The sequence below is a fragment of the Lepisma saccharinum genome, chromosome 2 (assembly GCF_977018435.1).
Source record: "Lepisma saccharinum chromosome 2, izLepSacc3.1, whole genome shotgun sequence".
Lineage (NCBI taxonomy): Eukaryota > Metazoa > Arthropoda > Insecta > Zygentoma > Lepismatidae > Lepisma > Lepisma saccharinum.
This window is the reverse complement of record NC_139230.1, coordinates 169,223,722-169,240,551: the sequence shown is the minus strand read 5'-3', so window position 1 is coordinate 169,240,551 and position 16,830 is coordinate 169,223,722. Positions and strand designations below refer to the sequence as shown.

The following is a 16,830-nucleotide window of genomic DNA, read 5'->3' as shown; positions in this document are numbered from 1 at the left end:
TATCTATGTAATGAAATAAGCTCGTACAATTACATTGACAGTTACAATTAAAATGAGCATGTACCTTGTTACAAGAGGTGTTGGAAATGATGTCCTCTTGCTTCCACACATTTACGGCATTTTTTAAGGAAATTTTCACTAACATGTATCAGTTCCTCTTCCGAAATTGCTTCAGTTACTCTCCTGATATTTTCTTTCAATTCCTCTAATGTATGGCTTCAGGTTTAAAAGCTTGGTAGCTCACCATGCAGATGTCATGCAAATGTCTGTTGTGCAAGGTGCCGGAGGGATTTTTGAAAAGTGTGGTGCTCCAATGTCGCCTAGTTTCTCCCCAGTAAGCACAAACCATTTCCCCTTCATTTCTTATCTAGAACAGACCCTGTTTCCTTAATTTGCTCATAAGCTCTCGAACATTGTCTCTGTGTGGAACAAGAACATCTGGGAATTCTGACTTCCCTGCAAGAATTCGTAATCACGTAAGAGTCGTACATAAAAATGCATTGTTTTAAATTGTACGTGGCATTATTAGACAGCAGAAAAGCACCAGTGGAATCTGAACCACTATGTACCTACCTCCACTGGGTATCAAACCCGGGACCCTTGATAAATGAGGTAAAGTAACTTAGTCTAGCAGTAAGCTAGGTAAATATTATGGATATACAGGGAGGTTATTGCAGCATGCCACCGCAAAAGCGTCGGCCGCTTACCGGCCTTGTCATGCATCAGGTGCCGGCAAATTGCGTAACAGATAGCCCGTTACACAAACCACTTGTTTTGTAATGTTTCCACTTTTCACAATTATAGTTACAATTACAACTTAAATAAGCACGTACCTTGTCGTAAGGATGCTGGAAAAGGTGTCCTCTAAAATACAAATATTTCTGGCACTTTATTTTTGACATGTAATCTTTCTTAGACACCGCGAGAGCTTCGGCCGCTTACCGGCCTTGTCATGCATCAGGTGCCGCCAAATTGCGTAACAGATAGTCCGTAACAGAAACCGCTTGTTTTGTAATGTTTCCACTTTTCACAATTACAGTTACAATTACAACCTTATTTCAGACATCTAATCTTTCTTAGACATCTCTACTTTATCCTCGGTTGACAGAAAGGGAAGACAGCATCGCGGCGCATAAAGCAAACCGAAAGTGTAAAATTATATTTAAAACTAATAATAATAATGATGATCACTAACCTTCTGTGTTATAAATGATGTTGAAAATGACCTCCTTCAACACCAATACATTTCCGGCATCTGCGTATGAAATTCCTCTGAACATCCATAAGCTCCTCAGGTGTGATTCTGGCAATTTCTCTTCTTATATTTTCTTTTAAATCCTCTATTGTACGCGGGTTATTCTGATACACTTTGTTTTTTAATGTTCCCCATAAATAATAATCACAAGGAGTAAGATCGGGGCTACGAGAGGGCCACAACTCAGTACTGATAATTCTGTCCTCAAAAATCTCGGCAATAAAATTAAGTGATTCATAAGCAGTGTGAGCAGTAGCAGAGTCCTGCTGAAAAAATGACTGCTGGCATTCAATGTCCGTTAATTGTTCAAAAAAAGGTTGTAGTATGTCTCTTCGATACCTTTCACCATTGATAGTACCTTCATAAAAAATAGGCCCTATTATTCTGTGCGCATTCAAACCACACCACACACCAATTTTTGCAGGATGGAGCGGAACTTCATGCACAAGGTCAGGTTTTTCTGCGCTCCAATAGCGATTGTTTTGTGAAATAACTTGGCCATTCAATTCGAACCAAGCTTCGTCTGAAAATATGATTAATTCTGGATTTACTCTGCCAGCAACAATATTATCCAGCATCCAGTTACAGAATCGAACTCTAGTCGCCTGATCGCGCGGTTGCAATTCATGAACCACTGTAATTTTGTAGGGTTTTAATCTAAGTAATTTAGTGGCATTTCGTGCTGAGGATTTTGAAATGCCTGTTTCCTGAGCAAGCCGACGGAGGGATTTTTTTGGAGTATGTTCAAGTCGTTCACCAATTTCGTCTAACTTTTCTTCCGTAAGAACACGTCGTCTGGAAACACGTTTCTTAGGTTCAAGAGATCCTGTCTCTCGTAATCTTTTAACGAGGTTGTAAACAGTATGTCTGTCCGGAACAGGATTGCCAGGAAATTTTCTTGCGAATCGCCTGACTACTTTTCTGCAAGAGTTCGTTTTCACGTAAGTATCGTACATAAAAACTCTTTGTTCAAGACTATATTTGTTTGGCGGCATAACTAATAACTCAATAACACAGTATAAACAACACGAGTACTGATAAACGCAAACCGAAGTGAACACGTCTAAACAACTGGTAGCCGACAGCTGTCGCATTCGCGTAGTATCGAGAGGCTTCTCGCGGCTTACCACTACTCCGATAAGCCGCTGACGCTCTTGCGACATCTGAGGAATTTCGCTTCTAGCGTCGGCTCTATAGACACTGGATGGACCAAATTTTGAGGGAAGCACAACAAAAGACTACTCTATGAGGATATGTAATGCTCCTGCCGCAACTTTGAAAAAAAAAAAATATGGAAATTACGACGTTCAGAAATTTTGCGTAATTACGGGGAAAATAGAACTTTGGGATTTGGCCCCCGTTTCCCCCTGGACTCACAATTGTCGGAATTTACATAAAATGTTGCTTTTTGTTCATTCTTACATTTAGAATTTAAATTTCTTAAAAAGATGCAGTTGTTGAGCAGTTATAGCCTTTTATATTCAGTTTATCCCATAGTAGCAAAAGGGGAAAAGTGCTTATTTCAAATGGCGCTCTCAGAAAGAAAAACGCACACAGTGTATGATCGCTACTTTACTTCAAAAATATTCACACGTTAAAATTAAGTGACACTGTTAAATAATTCGTTTATCTGCGCTTTCGTTTTGCATAATAATGTATACGTAACCTCCCCCCTCGAAAATCTTGGGCACGCCACTGACTCTAGTGTTCAAAAGGATTAATCTTGTGTTATCTGCAAAATAAGAGTCACGGTTTTGTTTATTCGAAGGCAAGACAAGAATGAAAAATTGAATCCTTTATGTTGGATGAGTCATTGCTGTCAGAAGCGATATGGGCAGAAATAAAGTGCCAGAAATATTTGTATTTTAGAGGACACCTTTTCCAGCATCCTTGCGGCAAGGTACGTGCTTATTTAAGTTGTAATTGTAACTATAATTGTGAAAAGTGGAAACATTACAAAACAAGCGGGTTGTGTAACGGGCTATCTGTTACGCAATTTGCCGGCACCTGATGCATGACAAGGCCGGTAAGCGGCCGACGCTTTTGCGGTGGCATGCTGCAATAACCTCCCTGTATATGTCCTACTGCCGGAAACCATTTTTGGCACTATGCAGTAAATAGGTATCAAACAGGCTGACAGAAATTTTAAAATACAAATTTGTTCAGGGGATAATAATTTATCAAGGAGTGGTCTTTTGTTGTATGTAAGCTCAAGAAACTGGGACTAGATGGCAACACTACTTTTTGCTATTGTGTAACATATATTATTTTTTTTTATGATAAGAAAGTGTGGAACAACTTTCAACTAAGCATAATGTAGGTACATAGTAGTGTTACATTTTGAGATTTTTCTATTCACTTCGGATTAATGTGAAGGCTGCAGGGACTTCCCAAAGAAGGATTTATTGAGTAAATTACCCTTGTTTCTTCTTCATCTTCTAATTGCACCTGTATCCATCTGGACTGTCAACATTATACCTCCTGTGAAAACCCTAGCCATTCCAACCAAAATAAAACCAAACAAACTTCAACTCTCTTCAATGAATAGTTGTTCTATGAATTTTTAAAAACATTTATGTGCATTCTTAACCTATAATAAAGAAAACCAACTTGTGGCAAACTCACAAAACCTGTATTGCATTAAAATTAGAGTATGTCATACCTTTATATGTGTATAATTGAACAGAAAAACAGAACTGAAATATTATATCTGGTTTTCAAAAAAAAAATGCTTGTTAAATGCCACCAAATGGCTCTGGGACAGGTTTAATGCCAGCTGTCCTGAAGGCAATACTTTTTGTGCAACTGCCAACCTCTGTGGCAGAGTGGTTAGTGCAGCGTGCTAAAGAGCAAGCAGTCCTGGGTTCAAATCCTGTCATTGGCATGGGTGTTCTTTGTGAATGTCCCTTCATCAGTTTCATCATATTATTGCTCATCCTCATCTTCAGAAAAAGCCAGAAGTGGCAGAAAAATGAAGGGAAATAAACCAAATAAATTTTTCTGGAACTACTGTGGTCCCAGCTATCCACAATAGGGTTAATGCTGGTACATAAAGAACTGTACTGTTGTAATATGCAAATTAATCTAAGCGGATGTAGTTTCTCCTATAAATGGAAATTAAAAACAGTATTAAAATTGAAATTGTTTTCCAGATGTTTGTTATGGAAGTTTTGGGGTAAATCTTGTTAGGTTTTTCATAATCATGGAAAAATCAGGTAGAATAAATATGCATTTAAATTTCTGGTTTTGTTTTTGTCAAACATAATGTGATGATTATTATGTAAAATATCCATGATGGTACTAATGTTTTTAGAAGTATTTTTTACCTTATATGTTAATTCAGGTTTTATTTTTTTGTAAAGTTACTTAAGAATTACATCAAGAGTACCAGATAAATTTTCTCTTTGTAATTGCTATTTTATCTTTTATTTCAGATTCCTTCTGTAGTGTATAGAATTCCTTCCTTGACCACTTTGTTCCTCAGATTCAACAGAATTAGAGTAGTTGGAGATGAAATTAGATATTTAACTGTAAGTATAAAAGTCTAATCGAAATAATCTTTTAAATTAGCTGTTGATAATTTGCTCAATTCTATATAAAACTCATTTTTACATGATGTATGAGTTAAATAAGGAAATTGTGCTGCATAGTAAGTGTGTGGAATTGTAGTGTCAATTTTTTATGTCACTTTTTGAAATAAAAATAAATAAAAAAGTTGAATTTCATAAAACTTAGTTGTGGTTTTGTGTTCAGACCCAGTTTTGATTTTCAAAAGAGCTCTTTTGCATCTTAAAATTTTGATAAACATTAGTCCTGAATTTGGCATTTCTTGCCACAAAAATATTTTTACAGCCAGCATACAAAGGTCCAGGGCCAGCATGCAGAGGTCATTCTTTTCCATCTCTCCATATCTAATCAGCGAAATGGAAGAAATTATCATTGTGTAATGGCCTAGTTCATTCATATATCTGTCTGCCAGTTTATCCATAGTGACTATTGCCATATAAGGTGCTACTCTTGTCAGGAATAGACAACAAGCCAACAATCGATTTCACGTAACCGTCACACACCCCAGCAAAAGTATAGTCACAAACAAAGTGTGCTGAAACTAGCCTTAGAACTTTTGCACTAACACACATTTTATATATTATTTGTAGAGGCACATATTTTTGGTAAATAAAAATTAAGCAAAATTTTGATACAAAAACTGAGTCAATTTCGGGTTCAAAAGCTGTAAATAAAATAAAATTTCACTGTATAGCGGTGAAAAAGCGGTATATAAAATGACATTTATTTTGGTTTTAAAATTGTGAATATAATCCCAAATTTGATTTAAAAACTGCACATATCCCTTCTAATAACACATTTATGTTGTTACCAGAATATTAAGTTTATTCCTGTGTAATATTTACAGCAGAATTAATCAATTTTCCGTGAATTGCATAACTCACAAAATAATTCTGACTTCAGAAAGTGTTGCATAGGTAAATAAAAGTGTTGCATCGGTAAATAAACTCTAAATTTTATGTTTAAAAGTCTATTTCACATTTTGCAGTTCATTTTGCATTATTTTGTGACAAAACAGGATATGAAAATGCACCTCACACCTTTCAGAAACATGAAAAGTTAACATTACAATGTCTTATTTTACATTTCGTGTTTTGGTCAAAAGCAAAATGTGCATGCCTCTAATTATTTGCATTGTTGGAAATTCAAACATAGTAAATCAGGATGTACTAATTTCATTACATACATATATACTGAGTGAGTCTGTTAAGAGAGGCCCCCATGGAAAATGTGCTCCTTACATGTAGGCAACCCTGGTACACTGAAGAGAAGAGTGGGGTAGAGAACAGTCCAGCTCAAACCCCTTATCACTATTTTAAAGTTAACATTTGGCTCTATATGATGTTGAAAAAAGATTGAAATGGATTGCATAGATTCTAATCTATAGGCCTCGCGTGACAACTTGAGCTCTGGGGAAAGTGGAAATCGAAGTGGGCGCCATATGGGTTTTGTCAAGAGAAGGGCAGGCTGGTGAAGCAAAATTCCAATGTTGCCACCAACAGATGCAAACAGTTATCTGGCCACTCAGTTTAGATGTAGTTTTGCATAATTCGACGAAAGGGGGTTCCGCATTGCGAATCCAGGCAAGAAATTTGGGAGAAGCACAAGCCTAGTTTCCAATTATACTCGCCAATCTCCATGGTGGAGTGGTTAGCACAGCGCACTACTACACCAGAAGCCCCGGGTTTGAATTCCAGCCTGTAGATGGTAGTTTTTTGTGAGTGTCCATTCATCAATATCATCATCCTCCTCTTCTTCGCAATTAGCCAAAAGTGACAGAAAAGGGAAGTAAAATCAATCAAATCAATGAATCCAATTTGGATAAAGGGGTTGATTTATTTTATTTATTTGAATTTGCTTTCCTGCTACTTTTGGCTAATCACGAAGCTGATGATGAGTGATAAAACGATGAAACTGATGAAGGGACAATCACAAAGAACACCCATGCCCAGGCCAGGATTCGAACCCAGGACCTCTGACATCAAAGCACACTGCAAACCACTCTGCCATGGAGGTCGGCAAACAGGCTATTAGAACGCTTGAAAGAGATTCTTACTGTACCTACAGCTATCAAAGAAGTTGCGGGAAAAAATCAATTTTCGATTTGGGGTCATATTATGGAAATGTTTAGGTGATCTTTATTTTCCTTATTAAGAACTGAATCCAGTAGGAAGGTCTTGATGGAAATCCCAGATATTATTGTAGTGCGGGCCGATTTCTTGCATATTGATGACTGCTGAAACACTGGGAGTCGGTACTATTTACATAAAACATACATAAATGAACATCACACGGTGCCAAAATGTGGCAATGTGACAAAGACGTTATAGGGTTTCTACTACCAAGTGGAAAAGGTAGGAGGCTTCTAATGGCAACCATTGATGTAGTGCAGTTTCCTGTGGCCTTCCGCAAGTAAAATATTTGAGGCCCTTAGTAAAGAAATGTATATATCGAGATTACCATAACGTATATACACATTTATGATGTCAGAAGGATGGACATATGTTTTAACCCAATAACTTCCATTATGAAAAGGAGAGAGAGAGAGAGGGGGGGAAATAGGGGGAAGAGGAGCTCACAGCATTGTGTACAAAGTAAACATGGCTGTTTGCAAACAAGTTAGGAGATTGATATACTTTTTTTGTCAACATAGTTTATATACAGCTTTGCTAAGAAATGCTTTTGGTTATCAGGCATTCTGGTAACATTTATTAATGGCAAGAAATTATTGCGGTTGCAAACACTGCTTTTGAAGAGCTGAGAACTAATTATGAGGGTTGTCACTGCCTCCGCGGTCAACTCTAATACTTTCTTCCCAGAGCTCAAGTTGTGGCCCGAGACCTATAATAAGATCATTGATTTTTAGTGTCTGAACATGCACTTTTTAAATATTCTAAATTTATAGTGTCATTCCCTGGATCAGATTGAGTTTTCAACTAGTTTGTCACAGAGAAACCTGTAATACTTTTTTAGCTTAGAAATAACAGTTGATGAATGTGATAAATATATTAATAATTTGTATACTTCATACCAAAATAATTATTTAATTCTCTTTGCAGAATTTAACAATGCTTAGTCTGCGTGAAAACAAAATACGGGAACTTCCTGCAGGTATTGGAAAGTTAGTTAACTTAATAACTTTTGATGTTTCCCATAATCATCTTGAGCATCTTCCTGTAGAGATAGGAAATTGCATTCAGCTCTCCACCTTAGATCTCCAACATAATGAGCTGCTGGACATCCCAGACTCAATAGGAAATCTAAAAAATCTAACCAGGTTAGGTTTGAGGTAAGTACAATAAACAGTATTTCGAATTTATTTCATAATGATGCTCACATTTACTTTATAATAGTATAGTCAAGTGCATATATATATATATATTTAACCTTAATAAAAGTAGGTAATCAGGTGACTGAAATAGGTTGTGCTTTGAAAAAAAGATATGCATATTTAAGCTAGGATTGAGCCAATTTTAATGCTAATATATCCGTATCAACTGATACCAGTGGTTAATTGATTGATTGATTGCTTTTGTTTGTTTTTACTTCACTTTTCTGCCACTTTTTGCTAATTGCAATTGAGGATGGACGATAATATGATGCAATGGATGATGAACACTCACAAAGAACACCCATTCCCAGGCAAGGATTTGAACCTGGGTCCCCTGATACTATTGGAAAGTACTAGCCATATTTAATCACCAATACTACCAGTGGGGTCTCAGCTTTTGAAAAACATTAAATGGGCTCTAACACTTGAGTTAGTCATAATACATGTTTGCTGGTTTTCTAACATAGATGTCCAAATACAATTTTAATTTTCTAAGGCAAAGCTTAACTGCAGTTACCTCGTTACATACATTTATTAAGGATGTGAATAAACAATTCAGGTTCTTCATGGATCATTTGCAATTTTTAATTGGATGGGATTTATTTATCAGTTATTGATTTTAGCAAATTTATAACCATACTTTATTTTATTGACAAAAGATTCTTATTGCTCCAGACCTACAAAAATACTAAGTCTTCCTTCAAGTAGGGAATTGGCAATAATTGTTTTTTTTTTTTTTTGTGTGTGTTTAGAATTGACTATTAAATAAATAATTTATTTTATATTCATTGTCAGTTTTTTTTTTATTATTGAGCTTTAATTTGAGACCTTGAAACTAATTACATATTTCCTTCCAGGTACAATAGGCTAAGTGCAATACCCAAATCTCTCAGTAATTGCATTCATATGGACGAGTTCAATGTAGAAGGGAATGCAATATCACACCTTCCTGATGGCCTTTTGTCAAGCCTGTGTAACTTAACTAGTATAACTTTGTCAAGAAATGGATTCACATCATATCCATCAGGTGGACCTGCCCAATTTACAAATGTTTACTCAATAAATCTAGAGCATAATCAAATTGACAAAATTCCATATGGTATTTTCTCACGGGCCAAAAACTTAGCAAAGCTGAATATGAAGGAAAATCAACTTTCATCATTACCACTGGGTATGTATTTTGAAAATTAGTTTCTGATTTTTAGAACTGTTCTGCAACAAGTTTTGTGTGTGCATTACTTCATCAACATCATCAAGAAGGTAAATTATCCATTGATTATAATAATTAGATCCTGGACTTTTATACTTTTATGTAATTACTTATTCTATTCCAGCCATGGCCTTATTTGTAAGGAAATAAAAATGGGAGACACTTTCAGTAGTCTGAGGATAGTACAGTTTAAATTCCTGTGTGTGTGCGCTACACTTATAATATCAAATTTTTTGACCACCTGACCCCGGCTTTCAAGGACCTAGGCTGGTTCGACCTTTCCACTCGCCGCCGCTTTCACGCTCTTACAGCGCTCTACAAAATAGTAAACTCACGAGAGCCGTCCTACCTACTTTCTCGATTTCAACCCCTAAGTTCAGCACACACCTTTGCCACCCGTTCGAGAGACAACTCTCTGCTGGCCATTCCCTCCCACAAGACAACATTTTATGGAAATTCCTTAACGGTCACTGCTACCAGAGCGTGGAACGACCTCCCCAACGACATAAGAAACTCTTCTTCTCTTCTCCAATTCAAATCAAAATTAACAAATCATCTTCTGGAGTCAACTTACCAGAACTGAAAACAGGGAAATAAAATTAAACCTTCGTGTAAACTGGTAGGACCAACACCCACCGACTTTTTCTGTAATTTGACTATGTTTGTTGCGTGTGTGTTTATGTTTTACGTGTATTTTTTTTACTTAGTGTGTATGTATTTTTGTCTTTATTTTTTATGTTTTTTGCATCTTTCTCTTTTATTTTTTCTTGTGTTTTTCTTTTTTTTTTGTATCTCAATGTTCTTAGTTTTTTATAGATTTCATTTCTTGGTATCTTAAATATTTAGTTTTTTTTTTATTTAACATACAGTTAGCTATAAAAATCAATTTATAAAATGTAATGTAGAGATGGTTAAGTGGAAGAAAAGGCTTGTGCCTTAACTTCGCCATCCAAAACAAGGAATAAATAAATAAATAAATAAATAATAATTATAATTATTGATTGTGGATGTTATTCACTAATGGTGAACTGGTAATGGTATTTTATTATTATTGTATTTAAATAGTTTCAAATTAAGATTTCATGTGCACTAATTATATTAAGAATTAAAGCATTAATTTTCATGTACATTTAGATTTATTCTTTCAAATTATATATAAAAATATATCTGTGTTGTTGTTATTTTTATGTTTCAAAATTTCATAGTTACAGACATTTTCCAGTTTATTTTTAACATAATGAATGCTAATACAGGTTCTCTGAAGATATGAATAAAATAATAATATTGTACATGAAGAATATAAGAGCATTCATTATGTCTGTGGACTACCTCTAAACCATAACTTATATTTTCAAATGTATTTGTAATATTATAATGATTTGATCAAATATTGCTGTGATAATTTAATTGCACTGCAGTCCCATTTAACTGAATCCCGATTAACTGAATTTCTGGGTTAACCGAATCACTAAAAAGAGCCGTTACTCCTGCACGACCATGTTTTACGTGGGAGCACCAACGAAGCGTTCATCTAATCTTAAGCCAAAGAAAATATCAATATTTTTTCACAAGCTGAATTAAATTTTATTGTTTTAGTTGTATGGCTTTTTGTACCAGAGCCTTAATGTTACGGTAATTCATGTTCTTGAGTTAAATGACAAGGTATTATTGTAAGCTTTTTGTTTATGCCTACGTGCTGAAATACGTATGTACTGTATATCAAAATACTGTATGTAATAAAATGTACATACTGTATATGAAGAAACCTTTATTCCGGCTTAACCAAATTTTCATTCAACTGAAGCACCATCGGTCCCATCATATTCGGTTAAACGGGACTGTAGTGTAATGTAAAATGTTTATTAAATCAATGGGAAGAGTTTGGACCGTTCAACCCTCTGGTTCATACTGTCATGATTCCAGCACATTTAGCTGCATAAAAACTAAAATATTCATAAATTACACTAACAGGATGTTCCCATTATTTTTTTTTTATTTTTACATATTTCAGTTGTATATATTTGTAGTGATTTTACATGAAATACATATTTTAGGTTTGGTTAACTACAGTTCTCTAGTTCTGCCATTCCTTGTACCAGATAAGGTTAAGACTTGCGAGTCTTACTGAATATGTAACATGGAGACTAGTGCACTGCCAGCAGAATTTAGAATAAAAATTAAAATGCATAAATGAAGGAACAAATGGATGAATTCTGAACGTAGGATCCCCAGTAAATAGGCAACCACTGTGTCAGAAAATGTATCTATTATTCCCCTCTTCTGGTTTCCAAGAAAACGAGCCATGAGATAGATGTCATTTCTTTCTTTATAATGAGTAGATGTTTCCAAAATATAAAAAAATTAGTTTCTGCTTCCTTGTATTCACTAAGTATTTGTTAATACATTAGTTTTATTAAATATTGAGCTGCTTCAGTGACCGACCACATTGAACATTCTAAGGTTCCAATTGTTTAGTGCTGGCCTAGACTTAGTTGTTCCTTTGTTAATTCCCTGATTCCATGTAATCACCACTTGACCTCACCATTGCCATTAGCCAGAAAAATACCAATAAAGTTACATATTTGCACTACTCACATATTTAACTTCATATTTTATCATATGTTTATTTGCATTTTTTATGAGTTAATCCATATATATAAAAATGGATGTATGTGTGTGGGTGTGTATGTAAGGGGAGGGGGGTGTATATATGTTTGTTCCGGCATAACTTTCGATCGCCTGGAGCAATTTCAACCAAATTTGGTACACGTATCACTTGCAATCATACTTTTGGGGTGGGGGTGGGAAGGGGTGACATGTAAAAATAATTCAAGATGACCAATATTAAATTCCACACAAACAAACATCCGTGACTATGCAATCCTGCACAACGATGAATAGTGACACTCCCAATGCCGTTCAACTCCAAGACACCCCTAGGGGTGGGGGTGGGAAGGGTGGGACATGTAAAACGACCAATATTAGTGTGGTATCCATAGTTTATGGGGTTGCTAAGATGAATAGTGACACTCCCAATGCTGTTCAACTCCCAAGTTCATTTTGAAATATAGTTAGAATTCATTATTTTCCTGTCTAATAGAAGATTGGGATAAATAAATACCCAGGCAACGCCTGGTTATCAGCTAGTACTGCATAAAAATCCAGACACTAATAATCATTGAAATAATCATCATTGTATTAGAAGTTCAAGAGAGTAATTTGATAAATTGTCAAGTTTTCAATATATTGAAATGCAGTGAAAGTGTATTGTAATTCTGCTGTAGCCAGAATTCATTTTATTAACAAGAAGACCAATACTTTCAACAGTTATCTCAGTTGGCTACTCTCACTGCTGATCAAATGCTGTGCTTGACAATATGTAGACTTGAAAGTTTTCAGGGCAGTCAACTCAGAAGTTGCAGAATGTACTTACCGTTGAACCTCAATTTAACTTTTTTAAGGAGACCTAGTTGAAACAAAGTTAAAATTTGGGAAAATGTAAAATCAAGGAAAATTTTATAACATTTTGCTATGTTGGAACCAACAAGATGTAATGTATAATGTAGGAAAAACTAAACAACGGGAATGTAAATTGGGGTTCAACTGTAGTCATTTCTCTGTTAAATTTCTTGAAGGGAAAACAAATTTCCATCAAGGAGAAAACAAATTGACTCTGAAAGGCCATTCTCTTTGAATACAGTAATTTCTTTAGAATACCTAAAATGCTTTCATAAATATTAATAGTTGTTTCCCCCTTTATTGCAGATGTGGGAACATGGTGCAATATGGTTGAACTGAATCTGGGTACAAATCAGCTAACCAAGATTCCTGATGATATTCAGTGTCTGCAAAGTCTTGAAGTTTTAATCCTGTCAAATAACATGTTGAAGGTAAGTTTTTCTCTCTTTTTTTCAATTTCAGCCTAATTTGAAGGCACCATATAATATTAATATGTATTTATGTACATACAGGGAAAACGTTAACAATTCAAAATTATCTGATACCAAAATATATTAATTAGTAAACAATGAATATTCAACATACTGGTAATGTGCTGATTGCTCACAATTAAATACCAACTAAAGGTTTAAAGATTAAAAATCAGCAACTTACGTGTGTGAGCATGAGATTTATCGAACTACATTTCGAAGGTTATACTACCTCCTTCTTCAGGTTGAAATGATGTTTTCAGACGTCTGACATGGTGCCTCGTCGAGAAAGTGATGGTTGAGGATTTAGGTTAAAATGGTATAGGAAAGACACTTTCTAAAAAAAGGATGTAAAATACACATACTAAAACCGTGCAATACTCTATAAAAACAAAAGAACGTTCAAAGTTGATGAAGGCAAACTGCCGATCGTTGCTCAGGGTAGGCAAATGCACTGTGTCATCTCTTACCTGGAGAAGGAAAACTCCTCCCCCCCCCCCCCCCCGGTCTTTCCTCAACTGGGGCTCGTGAGTCACCAATCCAAGGTGAATTCAACTTCCACCTCGGCGGCTTTCCTAACATCAGGGGTAACATGGAAGCCCATCTCGTCTCTACTCCCGGCGGCTTTATCCCATTTTTTAAAAAAGTTTATCCAGCCGTCTTCCAAGTTCCCATCATCCCTATTGAGTTTATTCCTATTATCCGCGCATATATAGGCTGCCTCATACATATTCCTGTCCAATTTATTGTTAATCTTCCTAATGACTTCTCTTTTGGCGATCTTACGCCGGTTAACTAATACGTGTTCAGATAATCCTGTCTTGGGTATACCCTCCTTTACATCTTTATCGTGCTCGCCCCACCTAATTTGCATACTCCTCCCGGTCTGTCCCACGTATTCCTTTCCGCATTCACATACTATCCTGTACACTCCCTTTTGCTCTTCAGGGTTATCGCACCTATCTCCCCTCCCTTTCTTATAAGACGTGAAGTGTTTTTCAATGCTCCGAGGTGCTCTCACCCCACATTTATTTTATCCCGTATCCCCTTACAGATTTTTCAATTTTCTCGGAAACACCTTTAAAATACGGAATCCCGACAAAATACGTGTTCTTTTCACCATTTCCTACCTCCGTTCTTTCTTCATCTTCATCTTTATCATTTTGTGATAGTTCTTGTCTAACAATCTTTTTTGCTTTCCTAGCTACTTTTTCCATGTCGCGGGTAGTATACCCATTCTTTATACCCACCTTCTTTATCCATTCTTCTTCTTTTTCTTTCTCTTTTTCGTCATGGCACAGCCTTTCGGCGCGAATGAAAAAGTTAAGAAAAACATTTAACTTTGTCCTATTCGAATGTTGGGATCTCTTATGGAGGTACAGCTTGCCAGCCAACGGTTTATTAAAGACCCGGGTTGCAATCCGTTGTCTGGTTTTAGTAAGGCACAATTCTAGAAAGCGAATCTTTCCGTTGGCAAGGTCTTCTCTGGTAAAACCAATTCTGGGATCTTGCTTGCCCAATTGGTTGAAAACGCTATCAAGTTTGGTTTCATTCCCTATGATGAGGATGTCATCTACGTATCTCCCATAGTATTTTACCCCTCCCCCACATGCTCCATGTGGCCAACATCTTCATGCACTATGTCGAAAAAGCCGCCATGGAGCATGTGGGGGGGGAGGGGTAAAATACTATGGGAGATACGTAGATGACATCCTCATCATAGGGAATGAAACCGAACTTGATAGCATTTTCAACCAATTGGGCAAGCAAGATCCCAGAATTGGTTTTACCAGAAAAGACCTGGCCAATGAAAAGATTCACTTTCTAGACTTGTGCCTTACTAAAACCGGACAACGGATTGCAACCGGGGTCTTTCATAAACCGTTGGCTGGTGAGCTGTACCTCCATAAGACATCCCAACATTCGAATAGGACAAAGTTAAATGTTTTTCTTAACTTTTTCATTTGTGCCGAAATGCTGTGCCATGACGAAAAAGAGAAAGAAAAAGAAGAAAAATGGATAAAGAAGGTGGGTATAAAGAATGGGTATACTGCCCGCGACATGGAAAAAGTAGCTTGGAAAGCAAAAAAGATTGTTAGACAAGAACTATCACAAAATGATAAAGATGAAGATGAAGAAAAAATGGAAGTAGGAAACGGTGAAAAGAACACGTATTTTGTCGGGATTCCGTATTTTAAAGGTGTTTCCGAGAAAATTGAAAAATCTGTAAGGGGATACGGGATAAAATAAATGTGGGGTGAGAGCACCTCGGAGCATTGAAAAACACTTCACGTCTTATAAGAAAGGGAGGGGAGATAGGTGCGATAACCCTGAAGAGCAAAAGGGAGTGTACAGGATAGTATGTGAATGCGGAAAGGAATACGTGGGACAGACCGGGAGGAGTATGCAAATTAGGTGGGGCGAGCACGATAAAGATGTTTGATTTTTGATTTGGTGTTTTTTAAGTCCACTTTATGCGCAGTAAGGCTAATCGGGACTGGACCTACAGTTTAAAGTGGGATCCGAACCACTTGTGCCTCCACCGGGTATCGAACCCGGGACCCCTTGATTACAAGGCAATGACGCTACCACTGCGCCATGGGGGAGGCCCACGATAAAGATGTAAAGGATAGTATACCCAAGACAGGATTATCTGAACATGTATTAGTTAACCAGCATAAGATCGTCAAAAGAGAAGTCATTAGGAAGATTAACAATAAATTGGACAGGATTGTGTATGAGGCAGCCTATATATGCGTGGATAATAGGAATAAACTCAATAGGGATGATGGGAACTTGGAAGACGGCTGGATAAACTTTTTTAAAAAATGGGATAAAGCCGCCGGGAGTAGAGACAAGATGGGCTTCCATGTTACCCCTGAGGTTAGGAAAGCTGCCGAGGTGGAAATTGAATTCACCTTGGATTGGTGACTCACGAGCTCCAGTTGAGGAAAGACCGGGGGGGGGGGGGGGGGGAGGAGTTTTCCTTCTCCAGGTAAGAGATGACACAGTGCATTTGCCTACCCTGAGCAACGATCGGCAGTTTGCCTTCATCAGCTTTGAACGTTCTTTTGTTTTTATAGAGTATTGCGCGGTTTTAGTATGTGTATTTTACATCCTTTTTTTAGAAAGTGTCTTTCCTATACCATTTTAACCTAAATCCTCAACCATCACTTTCTCGACGAGGCACCATGTCAGACGTCTGAAAACATCGTTTCAACCTGAAGAAGGAGGTAGTACAACCTTCGAAACGTAGTTCGATAAATCTCATGCTCACACACGTAAGTTGCTGATTTTTAATCTTTTAACCTTTAGTTGGTATGAATATTCAAAGCTTGTTAGGAAGAACAATTTTGTCATGCTTTTTGTGTTATCTGAATTGATATGCTTTACAGTGGAATTGTGACAGTCGCATGTTACACAACAATTTACAATCCGTGCACTTAAGAATTTGATTATCTGTACTATTGAAGCCTTCACTAATTAACTCACATGCCCAATCATTGGCACCCTCATTTCCAGGAGGTATCTTTAACAA

The 16,830-nt window shown here is 36.5% G+C and overlaps 1 protein-coding gene across 3 annotated transcripts in view; it reads left to right on the top strand.

Moving 5' to 3' along the window:
* The window catches only part of LOC145984188 (uncharacterized), an 81,604-nt gene that overhangs the window by 43,524 nt on the left and 21,250 nt on the right, over nt 1–16,830 (top strand). For all 3 annotated transcript variants that reach the window (XM_083117702.1, XM_083117703.1, XM_083117704.1), the window contains exons 6-9: nt 4,690–4,785; nt 7,882–8,111; nt 9,011–9,324; nt 13,129–13,253. In XM_083117702.1, coding sequence (XP_082973828.1) covers nt 4,690–4,785; nt 7,882–8,111; nt 9,011–9,324; nt 13,129–13,253 — 765 coding nt within the window. The remainder of the gene's footprint in view (nt 1–4,689; nt 4,786–7,881; nt 8,112–9,010; nt 9,325–13,128; nt 13,254–16,830) is intronic.